Genomic DNA, 20622 nt, shown 5'->3' with positions numbered 1-20622 from the left:
TAAGAAGTAAGAAATTTAGATAATCAAACTTAGAAATGAACAAATAGTATTTGTTAAAACTTATGAGAACATTATAGTATATAACCAGATACTAAGATATTGGAAAATATAAATGAAAAGGATAATTTCCTGGGAAAACATAAATTTCCAAAATTAATTAATTAAAAATTAAATTAATTCAAGAAGAAGTGACTATCCTGATGAGGTCTTTAATTAGAGAATATTCATGGTACTGTAGAATTTTAGAGCTAAGGAAGCCATTAAAGATCATATAGTGACGATCTCATTATGTGTGAGAATGTTGAGGTCCAAAGTTTGTGTGGCAAACTAAAAAAATTCCATTCATGAGCTCTGGAAATTAGGAAGTCATGGGTTATTCTTGTAGGAGGGCAATTCAGAGGAGATGCTGTATGGCAAGAAGAGAATATGTGAGCTGGTAGTAAAGAAGTTGATGAACAGCTTAACCTTTCAAGAATTTTGACAATTGGAAAGAGAGAAAGCAACCCAATGAGAACCAGTCCATAAAAAGTCAATGAAAAGGAGGTTGATTGGTTGGTTTGTTGGTTGAAGATAGATATTTTAAGAGATTTCTGGCTAGGAGATTATGTATATAAGCATATAGGAGCTAACTAAATGGGGAGAGTATAGAGCTGACCAAATGTAGGGTCCAGAGTAATTACTATGTATCAAGCTCTTTACATAGATCATGGCATTTAACCTTTACAACAGTCCTACAAAGTAGGTGCTGTCAGCATCCTCATTTTTACAGCAGATGAAGCAGTGTGTGAACCTGCCTCTTAGCTCTATTACACCAGCTCCTGGAAGGGTGAGGGTCTGCTCTGGAAAGGAGGCAGAGGTAGATGAAGCTAAGGGTCCCAGGGAATATGAGATTAACAATACTGTTGATGGTCCGTACCTCATCAGTAATGTTGAAGGCAAGCCCATCTGATATAAGAGTAAGGGGAGAAGTTGGGGCCTGAAAAAGATGAAAAGGATTGTGAGGCTTGGGCTATTAATGAGCAAGAAAACATTGTCAAAGGTAGTTAAGGAAGTGCACAATCTCTGGGGTCAGAGACAACGTCTTAACCACTCCTCCTCACTCAGTAACCATGAAACATGGGCCAGGTTACTTAGTGCCTCCAAACCCTCATGTGCCAAATGGGGATGGTGATCATCTGACTACATGTTATTCTCTTTTATGCTTTAGGAAAACCTCTATCCTGCTTTATTCTTCTATTGAGACTTCCTGGAGGATTCTTTGTATTTGCTTTGCTCCATGACTTAGAATTGGCCTGTCAAACTTAAAAAAAAAATTTGATGGGAATTGCATTGAATATATTTATCAATTTGGAGAAGATTGACATTTACATGACACTGAGCCTCCCAATTCATGTACATAATATATTTTCCATCTATTCATGTCTTGTTCTGCGTACTTTAATTAAATGTTAGAATTTTCTACATGAAGCACATTTTTGTTAAATGTATTTGAGGTGTTTTATACTTTTGGTTGTTATTGTGAATAGGACCTTTTCTTTCATCTGATAATCTTTCCCTAGTGATTTTGTTTTATAGGTGCAATGTCTTTTCTCAGTTTCTGAAGGACTTAGTCTGTTTTAGAAGTTTTAATTTTTCTGTTACCTCTATTCTCTCTCCTCCCGCCTCACTTTTTTTTTTTTCTTCGCTTGGCTTTTCTTCATTCTTCCACGTTGGAAGATTTTTTCAATTATCTAATTATCTTTGGCTGTGTAATCATATATAAAAGCAAGGCCCCAAAAAGTGACTTGAAGCTCTCTACTAGGGTAGATGGACTTATTGAAAGGTAATCTAGGGCTTCCCTGGTGGCGCAGTGGTTGAGAATCCGCCTGCCGATGCAGGGGATACGGGTTCGTGCCCCGGTCCGGGAAGATCCCACATGCCGCGGAGCGGCTGGGCCCGTGAGCCATGGCCGCTGAGCCTGCGCGTCCGGAGCCTGTGCCCCGCAACGGGAGAGGCCACAACAGTGAGAGGCCCGCGTACCACAAAAAAAAAAAAAAAAAAAAAGGTTATCTATATGTTAATCAAGGATGAGCCAGTGTATGAAGATTTTTTCCCCTTTGGGGGAGAATTTTAACCTCTGACCTGCTGGCATTTGGGGAGTAGAAGTGAGGGGGAAAGAGAGGGAGGGCCCTATGGTTTAATACATACATTTTTATCTGCCTTGTACACTTACCCACTGAGACTGTTGTCTGAGTTCAGAACCCAACCCACTGAATTTTCCAAAGACTAAGCCTCCCTGTGACAGTGCTAGGCTGCACTGAGCTGGGAAGAAATAGTTTCAGCTACTCTGTATGTAGAGTTTTCAACCAACCTGGCTCTTTTTCACTCCCATGCAAACCTGGGTCTTCCTTCCATTTCTGGCCCCTACTGTTTCCACGTGTTAAACCCTCTGAAGGTCTGCAGAGTGAACTGGCTCCATAACAGTCAGTATTTCTTCCACCACCCCCTCACCCTACAAGAACTTAGGCTGTAACTTTCTCTGCCACTCTAAGTCAGTTACACCTCCTTCCCTCAGCATCTTCTGAATTTGTCAACGCCTTGAGTTCATTCACTCTTGTCTACTGCCTATTCTCTTTTTTTCCTGTTGCTTACAAATTTGGCCATTTTAACATGGTTTGGGAGGGAGAAAAGAGACAAATCTTTCATGATTAATTAGAAATTTTGTATTACGTCTTCCAGTGGATATTGCTGGTATATGAGGAAGTCAGTTTTGTGTACTGATATCAGTGTACAGGAAATATAATATTTGTATGTTGATCTTATTTCCAGCCACCTTGTTGATTCTTATTATTATTTCCAATTGTTTAAAAATTGATCCTTTTGGGTTTTCTAGTAAGGAGATATATTTCTGCAATGATGAAAATATTGTCTATTCCTTTCCTATTACTTTTTGTTGTAATGTTTTGGTGAGGACCTCCTATACAATTTAGAATAGTAGAGGTGATGGTGGGCATGCTTTTATTCATGATGGGAATGCTTCTAATATTTCACTATTAGATATAATTTTCAATCATAAGTTTTAGAGAGATAACCTTTATTAAGTAAGAATGTTCTTCTCTATTCATAATATGTAATGAAGATATCTTAAATGATCATTGGATTTTGAATTTTATCAAATTCTTTCACATTTATTGATACGGTCACATGGTTTCTTTAATCTGGTAATATAATAAATTATATTGAGGTCACTCTAAATGTTGAAATCATCCTGCATTAGTGGGCACACTTATTTTACAGTGATTTATTATCTTATTTTCTGTATTTCTGGATTTGATCTTTAATTTAATACTTTCACATTTATGTAGATAAGTGAAAGTGGCTCATAGCATTCTTGTTCATTTTGATGTCAATGTTATTCTAGCCTTGTAAAATGCATCAGATACTTCTAATCTTTTTCTTTGGCCTGAAAATATTTTATAAAATGGGACTTATAGTACATTAAGTTTGTTAGAATTTGCCGGTAAATTTTTCTGAAACTTCTGTCATTTTTGAAGATTTCTTTTATTACCTTTTACTACCTTTCCATTTTAGCTAAGATTAAATTTTATCTCTCAGGCCAATTTTGATCATTTATGTTTTACTTGAAGAATATCCATCTTATGTAGATTTTCAATTATATATATATATATATTACCTGCTATTCTTTTATGATACTTTTAATAACATTTTTAATTCCTAATGCTATTTATTTTTCTTTCTCCTCCACCCTTTAAAAAAATCACAATAGCCAAAGGTGTAGCTGCTTTATTGGCCTCTTGAATCAGCTTGGGTTTTATAGATCAATTTGACTGTTTTTAAATTTTTTCATTTGTAATTTCTGCTTTTGTCTTTATAAAATGCCTTCTGATTTCTTTAAGTGGCCCATTTATTTTCATTTTCTCTTGTTTTCTATCTAAGGCTTTAACTATCCTGAGTACTGTCATAGCAAAATTGCACAAGTTTTGATACTGTTTTTCAGTTCTAAATAGTTTATAATTTGGATTTTAATTTCCCTTTAATTCATTAATTATTTAAAAGTTTTCCCCCCAAGAGGTACAGAATTTTAATTTTGATTTCTAAATTCATTACATTGTAGTTTGTGAAAATGTCCTGTATGTTATCAAATTACTTAAGTTTATTTTATTCTACTTTCTGTCCTAGGACTAGTTAACTGCTATAAATATTCTGTTTGTATTTTAAAGAACTGCACATGTTGTTTCTTATGTATAATATTGTAAAGAAAGAAGATTAATCACTTTTATTGATTGTTAATAGTATTCCATATTACTATTTTTCTCCACTTTCTATGACTTTCTGAGAGCTATAGGTTGTCTTTTATTGTAAACTTAGTTTGACAGTTTGTCCTTGTAGTTTTCTCAGGTTTTGTTTCATATACTTTGGAAACTTGTGATGAGTTTCATAGAAATGTGTTGCTTTAGAAACTTATTTATGGCCTGCTCCTTTTATCTGTATGAAAAGTCCTTCATCTCTTTTAATGCTCTTTTCAATATTAACATTGTGACATCTGATTTTTGCTTATTAGCATTTGCTTAAAATAGCTCTTTCATCTCTTTAGTCTCAGTCCTCCTATGTCATTGTGTTTGAGGTCTCTTATAAACTCATTACTGGATTTATTTATTTTTTATCCAGGATAAAAGTTCTTAACTTCTAACTAGTGAATCTAAAGCATTCCCATTTATTGTGATTCCTGTAGTTTGGAATTATTCTTACCCTCATTTAATTTTTCTATGTATTATGTTTTCTAGTTGCCCTTTTGCCTACCTTTAATTGGACTGATAGATTTTTCTGAGTTCAATTTTTCTACTATTTTACAAACATATTATTTGTTTCTACCTTTTTTCGGTTACCTTAACATTGTTAACATAAATGTTCAAACATGTTTTTCTAACATCTAGAGTTAATCAGTAGACAAAAAGGAGGCTTCAACATACTTTTAAATTCCCCTGCTCCCTTGCAACTTTTATGTCTCACCTTTTAGCCGTCATTGATAGTATTTTGAATTATATATCCAAGTGGCTATATAATGAATATATGTTTTTAATTTTTAATAAGCATTTATTTAGACTTAACATATTTTAATATTGATTTTCATGAGACTTCTTTTGTCTCATTCCCTTCTTCTGGATTTTTTATTATTATTGGTTTTTATTGTCTAGCAATTCTTTCAGAGAGAATCTTAAGGTAATAAACTTCAAAGTTCCTTTCCATTCTAAAAATGTCTTTATTTCTTCCTTTACTTGAATAATAGTTTTGCTGGGTGTAGAATTCTGCAAAGTTATTTTCCCTTAGAATGTTGAAGGTAGCGTATTATCTGCTTATATCCTGGGTTGCTCACAAGGAATTTGACATCAATGTGATTCTTATTCCTTTGGAAGTAATCTTTCATTTGACTCTGACAGCTTTTAAAATTTTCTCTTTATTCTTGATGTTCACAGATTTCATCACAATAGATCTTGGGGTGTGTGTGTGTGTGTGTGTGTGTGTGTGTGTGTGTGCGTGCGTGTATGTATCTGTCTTTCAGCTACAGAATCTTTAATGTTCTGAGAAATTTCCCCATAATATTTCTTTAAAAGCTTCGTCCTCCCCAAATTTTCTCTCTTTTTTTTCTTCCAAAAATACTTTTAAACTGTTGTAGGCACCTCTGTATCATCCATATATCTTAAATATCCTGCTTTCCATGTCTCAATCTCTACTCCTAATGGGTAGCCTTGGGCTTGGTATTCTTCAATCCTCCCTCGTCGGCTTTCTGTTTTTCAGGCAATTCTCACAGTACCTAGTCGACCACAGTTTACATATCTTTTCTGTCCAGTTATTTTATGCAACATTTTCTGTTGTCCCTATGGATTTGCGATGAAAAGTGTACGTGAAGGTTATAGGTATAAACTATCCTCAGTTTTGCCAAGTTAAACAGCTTTCCAAGTTTTGTAACATTTGTCAACAACACTCGTCATACACAAGCAGGACCAAATTGGGGTCCGACAGGGAAGGTGGAGTGAAGAAGTGGATGATGAGCTTGAGGAACTAGTCGTCTTGTGCTTGCAGTGGCAAGCTCTGAAGACCCAACTCTGATGGAGTTGAGAGCAGACACACACGGGCTGAGTAAAGACAGGGTGTGAGAGGGTGGAGGTCACCACAGAGGGTCCGGTGGCAGGAAGAATTGAGCAAGTGACAAGACCTGAAGGTTGACAGAAAAGGAAAATCAGAGTTTGAGTTTATAAGAGGAAAAGCCCCCAGTACGGTGGGGATCCAAGGATGAGTGATCTCTGTGGGTTCCAGATGTGGGATTTAGGGTCTGTGGAAGAAGAAATCAGAGAATCCTGAGCCCCAGACTTAGAGTGGCCACCTTCTGGAAACTGATGGGACAAATGTGAAAATAACAGACTTTATTTGAAAATTGCTATTTATAAAAGTTGTACTTTAAAAGACAGCTTAGCAAATAGAACAAACACATCAGTAGAAAAATCGGTGTGTGTTTCATGAAGTGCATATCTGAGTATACTGATCCTTCACATGATAATGAAGCAAAATGTAGCTCCCTCTCTCTCAGCATCATAGGGTTTTGCTGTACCCTTCATACAAGATTAGTTTCATAACTTTAGACCTCTTTAGCCCACAGATACACCTTTCTTACGTTGAGACAGCTTAATGCCATACTTGGAGCACTTTCTAGATGTATATGAATTTCATCTGATCATAGTAGAATGCCACCACCCATAGAAATGGGTCTTACTTCTCTCATTACTATATATTTCCCCACACGTGTTCTGGCCATATTATTTTCCCAAGAGACATGAATTCTCGAAATATAAATGTCAGTAACCCCAAATTATTTGTATTATGTGTATTTCAATTTACATTAGAATTAAAGGGAGTCTCAGAAATCCCAAAGTAACAAGCATAATATAGCGAGTGCAAATTAAGTCACTGTAGTGAGACCTTGAGCATTTTACTACTTCTTACAAAATTTCAGTGCCTCTAGCACTTATCATTTCAACATTTCAAAAATTTGCATTGTTTCATATAACCCTGTACTGATAGTTTATAAATCAATAAACACATACAACTGAGAGGAGACGACCAGTTGGAAGGAAATGACAGGTGAATTAGAAAGTGTAACTAGTCCAGGAATTGAATGGAAGGGTTATCTTTGAAATTCAAATCGGGATCAGGGACCACAGATCAAGAAGGAGCAAAGTAATCAGCCTGCAGATGTTTAAACTTCAACGTGGAAAAAAGTCTGTGTCTCAAGTACAGGAGGAATCACTGTTGGTTAAAGCTCCTACATTATGGCTGAAACAGGAGAAAAGGGATGAGGAAGAAGGTGCTGGAAATCCATGATTTTCTCAGACTGAAAGTTATCAATTTTTTTATGGATTGCTTTTTTTTTTTTACTTTTTATTTTATATTAGAGTTGATTAACAATCTTGTGATTGTTTCCGGTGTACAGCAAAGTGATTCAGTTATACATATACATGTATCTATTCTTTTTAAAATTCTTTTCCCATTTGGGTTGTTACATAATATTGACCAGAGTTCCCTGTGCTATACAGTAGGTCCTTGTTGGTTATCCATTTTTAATACAGCAGTGCGTACATGTCAGTCCCAAACTCCCATCAGTTTTGTAAGAATAAACTTAAGTACCAAGTAGATTTAAGTACCACATGAAATAAGGAATCCCGTGCTGAAAAAATGGTAACAGCATTCTTAGTACTACTTAAAGAAATGATGATTATACTCATAATCGGTTAAGCAGTTGCCATCTGCCTAGCACAGTCCTACTCAGCATCTGTACATTATCCCTCCTCATTAAAACGACCCGGTGAGATAAACATGGTAAAGTTTTTTTTATATATGATTAAAAGAACTGAAAAGCTAAATTAACATCTGGTGAATTTCCAAAGAATAAACAAATAATTTGGGTTAAATTTTTTTAAAGATGTTCTTCTGTAGTGGATCGGAATGGAGATGGGAGGATGGGGATTGTATTTTTATTTCTTTGTTATGAGTTTTTAGTGATTTTTTTTTGGTAGCTCTATATGTTTTGCTTTTTTTCAATTTTTGGAAACAGCAAGACTGAAACTGACAAAGGAAGAAATTAGTTTGGTTACTGGGACTGGTTTATAAAGACTGGCATTTTAACAAGATTTACACAGAGAAATTATACCAGTAGTGAAGTAAGTAGCGGCCTTTACCAAAATGAAGCTGCTCATCTTTGCAGATGAGTCACAAGTAACGAATGGTGGCACATTTAAGTGATTAAGTTGCACAAAGGAAAAGATCTCTGAAATCATGGCTGTGTACAGCCAGTGACTTGGTTAGCTTTTCAAAATGATTTGATTAGGATACACATTACAGTGAAATAACACAGAGCAATGTATTAAGTACTTTGAAATACGTATGCTATTTTTTTTCTAGGCTATTAGCCAGACCTCATTTTGTACTTTGCCCTTACACCTTGAATATCACACTTGTATAAAAAAGCATAGTAATTTTTTTCTTTTGAAAGGCTGCAGCGATATAATCTTAACATCAACAGATAATACAACAAAGCATTATTGGTTAAAAAGGAAGGATAAAGAATGTACCAAAAAGAATTATGCAAGATGTCTGTAACTTAAATTAACCCAAAGAAAGGATCATTCCCATAATTATGTTTCAAGAAAAAAATTCAAGTAAAGTAGTCATTTAAATCTCCCTAGAGTTTAAATTTACATTCAGGCTTCACCTCATAAAAAATTGAACACACAAGTGGAATTAGGACATTTTTTTCTATCATAGATAATGTACAGCATAAAGACTCCAGAGTTTCTAATTTCTGTAAATAATTACTCTGTCACAAAGCAGAGGTAGATATTTGAAGTAAAAGCAATGAGTTGGAGATTAACAACCTTCTGAGGGACACGTGATGCCCGCATATTGAGTGTGAGTCTTTTCTGTTTCTACAGAGCATCTGTACAACCACCACTGCATTTTTGCACTTTTTCTTCCTGGCTTCATTCTGTTGGGTTTTGACTGAGGCGTGGCAATCATATATGGCTGTAACTGGAAAAATTAGGACGCGGCTTATAAGGAAACGCTTTTTGTGCCTTGGATGGGGTAAGCATATTAATATTCCCTTTCGTGCTCTTGTTAAAATGACCTTGAACACTTCTGTAATGAATGAAGCTGGAGAGTGTGATTATCCCCAGGCTATTTTGTCTAATTTGATATGTGGACATATAGGAGGCTGGTCATATTTGAACATTCTTTGAACGTTTGGAACTTTGAAAAGGAGTGAATATTAGATGACCACGTAGCTGGTCAGTTGATAATCAATAGTGCCCACGTGGTAGGAAATGAGACCTGAGGTATCTACAGACAGGAAATCAAAGTGTTCTCTACTAACAGGTTCTGGAAACACAAAATGTCTTAAGATGTTCAGGGCTCAAAGCATGATGTTCTAGTCCTGCACACTAACCATGTACTGTACTCCCCACAAGAAAGCTCTGAGGAGTCCATTTCAATAGAGCTATTCGCCTCACAGGAGAAAGCTGTTCAGACCATGAATGAAACCTCACGGCTAGTCCGTGGGGTCCTCAAAGGAAACACAGAATTGCTGACGGGCTGAGGATGAATTAATTGTTCATTAGGAAAAGTTTCTCTCACATTGACTTATGAAATGGACATCTAGAAGACCTATACATTTCAAAGGACCAATTCTAATGTTTAACTGGAATTAATAAATTAGTTTAATTATAATTAACTAATTTGTTTAATTCACTTAAGAAACCACTTTTAGGGAAAAAAAGCAGGATTTTGTCTTATTTTCCTTTGAGTTTCAAAAGACCTGCACTAAAAAAAACTGGGGAATTTTGGACCAAATATATAACAAATGCCCAATGTACCAGAAGACTGGAGAATAGGATGCTAGAGGGACCCTGAAAAATTACAAATAAGTGGACTTATTACCATACCAGAATAATTCATGCTGGAAAAAATAAAACCAAGAACACGAAGATTATTCATCAGTTTTCAGCTAGGGGATGTCATGTCTGCACAGGGAAATGGGAAAACCATTATGAAGAGATAGGAGAATGTAATGTACTTACAGTTTCTTAAAAGTTTTGTCTGGATTTCATGTTAAAGACCTTCGAAAGTTGAATCAGGAATTGATTAGGTCCAAGAACTATAGTATGCAGGGACATGAAGACTTTCCTTGAAGTATAAAGAGTAGCAATTTTCAGGTACCTTAACTACCTTATTTAACATCATTACCAAAGATGATATTGAGGAGAAGGGTGCACAGCTGGTCTCCAGGATGACAGCAAATATTAAACTCCTCTGGGTAGCAAAAAAGCTAAACCAATTGTTCTAGACTGGGAGTGGGCAGAATAATGGCATATGAGTTTCATGACGGCAAAGTGCAACATAATAATTGAGAAAAATTTGTAATCTAAATTGTATGGATTGAAGACTATTAGCTCTTCAGCTAGGACCCAGAAGAGAATTTTTATCTAACAAACTCGGTCTGGTCAATCAAAAAGGTCAACTATATGAGAAAGGAAGAGAAGGAGGAGGACAAGAAAGGGGGAGGAAGAGACATTTTATATATATAATTACATACATACATATATTTACAAATATAAGTGTGTACATATATATATGTGTGTATACATATATATACACAGAGAGATATATACATATACACATACATATAATATCATATATATGCAGAGAGAGAAAGAGACTGCCATTTGTTTAAAAAAACACGGTGTGTCCCTCAGAGGTGCAATTTACAGTTCCCATCATTTAAACCTTGTGAAGGAATGTGGTGTCATTTGAAGATTCCCAGAAGAGAATAAGGAAAAGTGATAGGAAGAAAGAAGGTGGATGGAGGGGACACAGGCAGATGATTAGATGATGGATTTTTCAACCTGAAAACACAAACATGGTCTTCCTGAAAAAAAGGCATGACCGGATAAACCATGAGGTTAGACTGAACCCCATTCGCCAAACACAGGGAGTTTCCATTGAACTTGAGTGAAGTAAGCTTGATTCATAGAGACATAAACTAAAAGATGTCAGGTCGGAATTGGTGCAGGAATGCAGGCACTTGAATGCCAAGAGGGACTAAGTATTGCCCGGGGTGATACCTACCTAGAAGTTCATGAAGAAAAACTGGCATAAATTCCCTGAACTTTGTTCAGGATTGTTAAAGGAGGATGAACAGGAAGTCTAAAAATCAATTCCTCGAGCCCTTAACCCTGTTCATACATTCTTGTTATTATAAGTAAATCATAAAGAATTAAGTGATTTATTTTTTTCTATCTCATTATAAGTACAACTTGATGTGGAACAATATGAGGCCAACTGAATGTTCCATTTCTGTGATATTCCATCACACCAGAACATCCTTTTTTTGCCTTTCCGATTTTATAAATATACATTTCTTTTATAAGAGTGTAAACCCCTAGGGAAAAAAACAAAAGATATACTAAATCTCTGTTATGAGTTTCCTTTAAACCCATGTCAAATGTGGTGGTAACCTAGCAACATAAGAGAAATGAGCTGACTTGAAAACCCAGCTGCTGTACTCATGTTTTTGTCCTTGGAAGAAATTTTGTAATGGAAACATACTTTATGAAGTGATTCATCTGAAGGTAGTTCCTCCGATTTCAGCTCTCCAAGTTTGTTCTGGCTTTGCTTGAGCCAGTGTGCACAGTGGTTGTAGCTGAATGTGAAGTGTGACAATGCTTTTCTTGCAGGTTTACCAGCACTAGTGGTGGCCACATCGGTAGGCTTCACCAGGACAAAAGGATATGGCACTGATCACTAGTAAGTCCGTCCACGGTGATAAATCTTGTTTATAATTAAGTAAATCATCAAATATGCTTCATTAGTCTTGGCTGGCACTGCTGATGGCTTGTACTTTATCACTGAGTCATTAGCGATGGTATAAGTCATATTACTGAGGAATGATGTAAGTGGCTTAAATGCACAGAAGTTAGACATTAAATGCTGCAGGACTCTTCAGAATTCTTGTTGCAGTCTCCCATTTCTTTGTAAGACCAGTGTCCTTAATTTCTAAAATATTTCAAAATTTACTTTGCATGTTCAATCTCAGATACCTTTTTTGAAGAACTGGATAAACCTTGACATGTTTACATTTTAGAATATGATTCCAATCTGAGCTTCTGATTTCACAGATGATAGTATATACTTGTAGCCACCAAATTATGTCACGTTAGTTCAAGTTTTGTTGCTATGTTAGGGTAGTGCATGTTGAAACCTGTAGGTCAGGGAATAAATAGACCCCAAACTAGAAAATTCGTGGGCTATGAAAGAAATTAGAAGGGAGAAAAAGGGATGTGGCATCAGCCCATCCTAATCAGAGCTGGCATACTTATAACATTCTATGAGAGAATATGCTTAATATTTCAAATGTAAAACAATGCACTTTCATATTCTACTTCATCTGCTCTTTCAAGTTGAGGAGGCAGTAGAGAAATGAGGAAAGAGATGTGCATCTTATTAGAGGCACACGTCTTAAAGGGAGATGTCCTGTTTAACTGTGCTCAGGTTTGAGATAAGGATCGTTGCTAATTAGGCCCTCCGGTGGGTACATCCAACTGGAGAGTGTGCCAAAAGACACCACTTCACCCGCCACCCGAAAGAATCCTCCAAAGAATTGCAAGAACTCTGGTAGCATATGCTGTAGAGCACTCCTAGTACAGCACCATTACCTTTAAGCTATTGCTTTTCACAGTAGCATGCCTCTTTTTGAAAAGGCACCATGTTGGGGACATGGAAAGAAGTAGGATTATAGATGGCACAGTTCCAGCTTTCAAGGAGTGTATGATTAACAATGAATGGAATACGATGAGGAATGTATCAGTTTGAAGATGAATTTACACAAAAATGCAGTAGAAATTGAGTGACAGTCTCAGAGACACCAAACTGAAACGTTCTATCAGACTAACAGCTTTTTCTCCAGGTATTTTATTTTTAAAATAGATATTAAATAGTCCACCTCACAGTGGGAAAGTAGAATTTTATCTATCCGCTGTTATGGCCAAGGAGCAGTAACTAGATGAAGACTTTGAATCCACACACACACACACACACACACACACACACACACACACACGCACTGATCTACATAGTAACATTCACCTTATTAAGTGTATATAATTCTGTGAGTTTTAACAAATGCATAAGTCATGTAACCACCACCACGACCAATATAGAAAAGTTCTTAGAAGAGAGAAAGAGAGAACAGTTATCGTTAATTGTTGATTGTTGGTCATTTTGGAGGCAGTCTGCTGATTCTGGGGACTGAGAAATAATATGGAAAGGGTCAGAGGTCAAAGACAAGCGTGTGAAATGGTGGGCATGACTGCATCAAGAGGACCTCTTGATGGCCCTTTGCTATGAGAGAATGAGTGTTTTTACCTAAGTGGTTACCTATCAATGTGGTTACCTATCAATATATCTCTATCAATGCAAACCTGCATCTCTTGGTGAATCTAGTAATTGAAACAAACACAGCTGTATTTATTTTTATTCAAAAGCTTATCTTCAGTGATTTTTTTAGTAGTCTAGGAAAAAGTAAAATTAGAAGAAAAAAAGCATGCAAAATGTAGATTATCCGTTCTTTGCAATGATGTCTTTTAAACCAATGTCTCCCACTATCTCAATGGCCTCAAAGAAGAACAGGTAAATGGCACGTATAAGACTAAAAACACGCTGTTCTTGTCTCAAAGTATATTTGAAAAATTCCATAATGGATATAAAGCAGCATTTTACAAAACTTAATCATCACCTTTGTACGGAAAGTCAGTATAAAAAATCTCACTGCAAGAGTAATTTGTCTAAAATGTTTTAACTGCCCGACAGTAAGACCTTATAATCAAAGCGTCTTTTCTGTGAGAGGTATATAGTATTTCTTACTCATGAAATGCGCTAATTTTAGCTTTTTTTCCACATCTTCTGTGCTGTGTTTTTTAAAACTACAAACCTTTGAAATATACCAAAATTCCAAGTTGTTTGTATCACACTTTAGTGGTTTAACCCTTATCACTAATTTTTGTTAGTTTTTATCTGATGTTATTTTCAGCTGCTGGCTCTCCCTTGAAGGAGGACTGCTCTACGCTTTTGTGGGACCCGCAGCTGCTGTTGTCCTGGTAAACACCGAAATCAACTTATTCAGTCCTTTATTACGCTAAAATATTCTTATTTTGAAGGCTGAAGAATATGAAACATGGGAGTGTGGGATTTCTCTTACAGGAATTTCACATTTGTGACGAAGTTTAAGTTTCGGTAAATTCTTCCTCATTAATGTATAGAATTTCATCATTATTATTTCAGCTTCACACTACTCTGTATGAGCTACATAGTTATTAAGACCTCTTAATAATAACTGTGGCTGATACCAAATAACAACAAGAAAATATATGTTCGTGGGTCAAAGTTTCTCAGCTTCCATGCTGAAGACATTTTGAGCTGGACATTTCTTTGTTGTAAGGCTGTCCTGTGTATTTATCAGCACCCCTGGCATCTACCTACTAAATACAAATAATACCCTTCAGTTGTTAACAATCCGAAAATGTCTCCAGACATTTCTCAATGTTCTCTGGGGGCAAAAATCTCCCCCCCGCCCCGCCCCCAGTTGAGAACCCCTGCCATATGTTATGCATAAGGTTTACAAATTTTTCTTTTCTGAATCAGAAAATAATTCCTTTACATGTTTGTTTACAGGAACATGAAAATTTCCCGCTAATCTGACTTTCTTTCTCTCTCTCTGAATTTATTGATTACAAATCTTTCTTGCCTAATAAATCTTTGAAAAATGTTAGAGAGAAAAGAAACAATCTGAATTAAATACAAAGATCCATTTTGCTGTACAATTAGATTTCTAATTGAAAAGTTACCCTTTGGTTTCTTGAACGATTCAGTCAATAAATTGGAAGCTACCGATATCTTTCTTAATAACCCTGCATGACTTTTCATCCTTTAAAGCTTGTTCTTCCACCTCTAAATTATAACAGAGCAGGAACTGTTTATGATTCACAAGAAAAAGAAAATCTAGACATGAGGGTTAGAAGAGCATAGGGAAAATGAAACTATTGCACACATTTTTGTCTGCTGCATTAAATTTTTATTTAATCAATTGAATTATTTCTCTAGGCTACTAGGTTAACATACGTATAACCCTAAAATGAAGAAACAAAACGTATGTGTATAATTGAAAGATAAAAGATCTTTGGAGTGGTGATGAATTCCCTCACGATTAAATTGTAGATTAATAGATTCCATGGAATACCCTTTTTTTTTTAGTTCAAATAATAGACGTACAAAGATGAGTAACTCTTTCTCTTGATCATAAGGAAGCTATGAAGAGTGACACCTAAGTCCTTACCTAACGTGTGCTTTGGATCTTCCTTACACCAGTAATTCAACAGATTTCAGCTTTATGTTCTGTCTGCCCAAAGCATATTGGAGAAGTGGAAGTTTCTTTTTTTATTACCTGGTCATCCTGCTTCATTTAAAACAGAAGTTTTGTGAACTACTAGTTTCAGTGTAAAGGCTTCACCATTTGCATTGGGGGTCGCACCAAGATTCTTTTGACCATGAAGGGTGAGGGGCAGGAAGGCAAAAAGGAGAAAATATTTTTCCTTGATTATCTATCTTGGTTCCAGCATTGTACTGGATTCCATTATCAGGAAGCGCTGGTAGGCTAGAGAACCGGGGGCACTTAGAATAAAGCTGCAACATGTAGACCACAGTGGGGCTTCCCTGTTGGTCCAGTGCTAAAGAATTCGCCTTACAATGCAGGGGACACGTGGGTTCGATCCCTGGTCAGGGAGCTAAGATTCCACATGCCGCGGGGCAACAAAGCCCGTGTGCCACAACTACTGAGCTCTCGCGCCTCAACAAGAGAGCCCGCATGCCACAACTACAGAGCCCACGCAACCTGGGGCCCGCGTGCCACAACTAGAGAGAGAAAACCTGCACGCGGCAACGAAACATTCCGCATGCCTCGTGGAAGATCCCGTAAGATCCTGCATGCCGCAACCAAGACCGGACGCAGCCAAAAATAAATTAAATAAATAAATAATAAATAAATCTTTAAAGAAAAATAGACCACAGCAAGCTCTACAGCTTTTTACAGTTTGACTTGAGAAAGACAAATATGTGTGATTTCATTTCAGCTGTATTATGCAAAAGACCTTTTGAGTGGATGAGAGAGTCTTAGAAAATGCTGAGAAGTGTTCAATAGAGCACATTGTAAACATTAGTGTTAGGGTACATTTTAAAGGATGCTGCTGAGTTGAATCGGCTTTCTCCTTTGTCTAGAAAAGCATGGTGCATTAAAATGCCCCCCACCTCATGGGAGAAGTAGCTGCACACTGTGCAGAATTGAGACATTCTGTTCTCCCAGCTGGAGCAACGACACATCCTTAGCACCTTTCGATGTCAGGGCTCACCCTGGCCACACACTGCGAGACAAAGTCTTTTGATTCCCAGGCATAGGGTAAAACTCATTAACCAATTTATTTTATTCAAGGATGACTCAGAGAGAAGAACGCCAGCTTGGCATAGTATGGCAATTTAAAAGTTCGGCAGTTGAATGTTAATTTCCTCAGTGTAAGCTGCAAAGCATAGAAATTAAATGTGCTTAATGCACTTTAAAACATTAAGGTCACACACCTTTCCAACGCATGAGAATCCTTTAAGAGACAGACACGAACACCACTGTTAAAGTGTCCCGTTTTCCTTTACACACTTGAAAAATATTTGGGAAGTGCTTCCTATCGCTACCATTGTGAGTACATAATTCTGCCGAGGTTGTGAATGGATAAAAGTGGGTTTTCAGGAAAAAATCAGGGACCTGATTCCCTTCAATATCATTGAAAGGCCAACCTTTGTTTCTATTTGACAGGTCAACATGGTGATTGGCATTTTGGTATTTAATAAACTTGTTTCAAGAGATGGGATCCTAGATAGAAAGCTGAAACACAGAGCCGGGTAAGCTGCAACTGGTGGATTTCGAAGGGTCTTTACCAGTGCGTCCCATACTCCAATATCCCAGGTCACCAACTGCATTTGACTGTGCCTTGAATTTTGTCCTTGACAAACTGGTGTGTGTGGTAGATCCTGCCATTCAAGTTTCCAATGGGCTATTCCTAAATAGGTGTGACCAAAATCTGAAAATAATTAAAAATACCATTAAGAAAATCTGGATTTTGTTTGTGCATATTGCCTCTTTGTAAGATAAGAAGATTAAATATTAAGGCTAGCCTTGAAATGCTTGTCCTTGGGTGAGGGTTTCCAAAGACCTCCTAGTTTTAGTCACAAAGGACCGGAGGGTAGATGGAACATAATTTTAGTATGGGACACAAGAGAATCAGGACAAGCAAACCTTAGGAGGGCAAAATATTACATTTTCTTTGATTCATTGTATATATCAGAAAAAGTCTTCACTTGAAATAATCACTTCTGAAACACTATTCTTATCATATGTATTCATTTTTATGACATGTTCACTATAACTTGCTGCAAAGAGTTACTCATAATTGTCACTTGTACATTTTAACCACTTATAAAATTTTGAAAAGCATCTCCTTTAATTTTACTGTCATTGTAATATCACCATATCTAATGACTTAATAACATTTCATGAGCAGGTTGATAGCAGCTTTTTAAGGTTATATTGTTAGCTCATATAAATTTGTAAAAACCTGAATGAAATTTTAATGCCTTTGAATTTCCCTTTGTATCATTTTTTATAAAAAGTTTATAGCTTTCTCCTTTCTGTTTGACTGTACTTTCATTCAAAACTTCACTCTTAATTGTTCTCTTTTCTTTAATAATTTACGTATTATTTAATAGGCATAGTATTTCATCACTGACTGGTGGGAATTTCAAGTCCTTTGTGTATTTATAATCTATGTAATGATTTATAAGACAAGATAGTCCAGGCATTTTTTTTTTTCCTAGTAGAAGACTAGGTTTAATGGCCTTCAGTATAAAGTTGGATATTATTCATATCAAGCATTAGAACTTGCAGTGATAAATAAAAACATCATTGGAGGCTCCTTTCTGAGGGGGAATCACTTCCTATCTAGAGACTGTCTTCACTTCAGATGAATCTCTAAAGCAACTTGAAATAGACAGACTTGAACTTGTACAGACACTGAGCTTTCTATACCATGTGAACTTGAAACTGTCATACTGTTACTCATTAGTCTGAAGTATGGTTAGAATTGGAGCAATAGCTACTTCAGTTATTTCTTGCCTAGATCAATCATGTTAGAATAAACTGTTCATATTGGGCACTGGGTATAGAAACTCAGTTCTGCCACTAGTGGTGTAGACTTGTATAATTATTGTTTTTAATTGGGGGGTGGAGTGGGTTAGTGGTTAGGATAAAGCTTTAAAATAAAAGAGAAAGCCACGCTCAGTATTTAGCTCTGCAATTTCCTAGCTGTGTGTGTGTCTTTGGGCATGTTATTTCATCTTTCTGCAGCTCAGTATTCTCAACGGTAAAATGGGGATAATAACTCTCGCCTCATAATAGAGTCTATGAAATACAAAGTGTATAAAACGTTCTTTAGAATTTCTAGCGAATCGCAAGCACTCACTCAGCAGTTGGTGGCTATTGTTATGATGGGTGAAATGAAGAATCCAAGCTGGACAGCTTGCTTGCAAAGGACCCTGAACTTTTGTCAATCAAGCATCCATCATTCCACCATTCATGACACTGAAGTCAGAAAAAGAGACGAGATTATCAGAAAGAGCTTAATGCTAAGGATTTATTAAACTCAGAATTTTTTTCTCATTTGATTATTTTATACGTAACATCCAGTTTGATTCACGTAGCTCTTTGTAAGAGATAACAGAGGTTTAGGAGAAATGACAACATGGTCATATTATGAATTTAGAAATTATCCATTTCAATCTACATCATAATTTTTAAACCTTTATTTCTAAAAATATCGTTAGAAGTTACACGTGTTTTACTGGAAAAACTGAGTCAAACAGTTTTGGGTTTTTTTTTTTTTTTTTCTGGTACAAAGGCCACTGCTGGAGAAATAGAAATGATGTTAATACAAGTTGTAAAAGCAGAATGCTGGTTACTGTCCAAAGCAGATAAAGACTATTAACAGATTAATGACTCTAGGCTTAAAATTTTTTTCTATAATAGAAAATCTTATTTTAGCTTAAATACTGAAATTTGCTCTCTTTTCCAAAGTGTGATTGAATGTCTTTTTTTAGAAGATATAAGTATTTGCAGTTAATTTTTAGTTCACAGAGAAGCAGTGGGGCCAGCGATAAAGACTTCAGTGAGGGCTTCCCTGGTGGCGCAGTGGTTGAGAGTCCGCCTGCCGATGCAGCCGACACGGGTTCGTGCCCCGGTCCGGGAAGATCCCACATTGGGCCCGTGAGCCATGGCCGCCGAGCCTGCGCGTCCGGAGCCTGTGCTCAGCAGCGGGAGAGGCCACAGCAGTGAGAGGCCCGCGTACCACAAAAAAAAAAAAAGACTTCAGTGAAGAACAAATAATCAGAATTATCTAAAGAAACATTGGGCAGGAAGCTAATTGCTTAACTTAACAACTGATCTCCCTAATTGTAAATATTGACCATTTCAGGTTGTTTGTATATATATATATATATAAAACAAGTGTTTCTTTTGAAACATTACTATTTATTTAGAATCAAATATGCTACCAAGATGTTCCTCCTCCCATTTTATCTACTTCTTCTATCTATTCCCTTTCTTCTTTTTATCATCAATTATTAGAAACTGCCAGGCATATAGTTTATGCTCAGTAAAGATTTATAAAGGAATGAGTGAATGGATATTTAAATAATAGTACAATAGTTTGACAAGTTTTGTAATACCCAAACTAGATTAACTTTTCTGATACATAAAGTGTATTTACCAAGGGGGAATTTTTTGCAAGTATCAACACATCTTATATAAAATGATAGTTGGAAAGAATGAAAGCAAGATACAACGGCATGTGTCTTTTTAGAACATCTCAAGTAAAATATTTTATTTTCTCTTCTTTTTTTCTGCAACGGAACTTTCTCATCTACTATTTTAAAGTATATATTGTGGAGACCACTGGTCTAGGCATTCTCCTGGGAGCAGTTTCCCACACACCAGCCATTGGGGCATTCATGAACCAAACTGGGTAGACTGTTATTACTTCTTATTTGGAAAAGTCTGGACACCTGTGGCTAGTACATATGCCCTGGGTTGAAACAGTAAAGTGAACGGTTTAGAATCATATTCTCCACCCCCATATCTAACTCTGAGAGCTTTGATTTTTCTCACAGGATCTACGGATCAATTTACTTAATAGCTTTCAGATTTATCATCTCATCCAAGTGCAATTCACCAGTGAAGGCACCTCTTTGAAAGAAACCAGACTTTCTGAGTTAGGAGCCCCTTATGACTTTCTCTGTTCTGCCATTTTTATTTTACAGATAGTAATACAGGCCCACCACAATATTATTTTTTTTGAAAAACCTACTGGGCAAACCTATATTGTAGACATAAACATCCCATGGAAATGGACAAGAGACCACAGAAAA

At 36.3% G+C, this 20622-nt stretch overlaps 1 protein-coding gene across 2 annotated transcripts in view; it reads left to right on the top strand.

The window, feature by feature from the left end:
* ADGRB3 (adhesion G protein-coupled receptor B3) overlaps window positions 1-20622 on the top strand; it is a 781830-nt gene that overhangs the window by 712639 nt on the left and 48569 nt on the right. For both annotated transcript variants that reach the window (XM_059083264.2, XM_067011391.1), the window contains exons 20-23: window positions 8985-9135; window positions 11784-11853; window positions 14135-14201; window positions 16961-17046. In XM_059083264.2, coding sequence (XP_058939247.1) covers window positions 8985-9135; window positions 11784-11853; window positions 14135-14201; window positions 16961-17046 — 374 coding nt within the window. The remainder of the gene's footprint in view (window positions 1-8984; window positions 9136-11783; window positions 11854-14134; window positions 14202-16960; window positions 17047-20622) is intronic.

Source organism: Kogia breviceps, chromosome 13 (genome assembly GCF_026419965.1).
Source record: "Kogia breviceps isolate mKogBre1 chromosome 13, mKogBre1 haplotype 1, whole genome shotgun sequence".
Lineage (NCBI taxonomy): Eukaryota > Metazoa > Chordata > Mammalia > Artiodactyla > Physeteridae > Kogia > Kogia breviceps.
The sequence above is the reverse complement of the archived record's forward strand: the minus strand, read 5'-3'. Positions and strand labels throughout refer to the sequence as shown.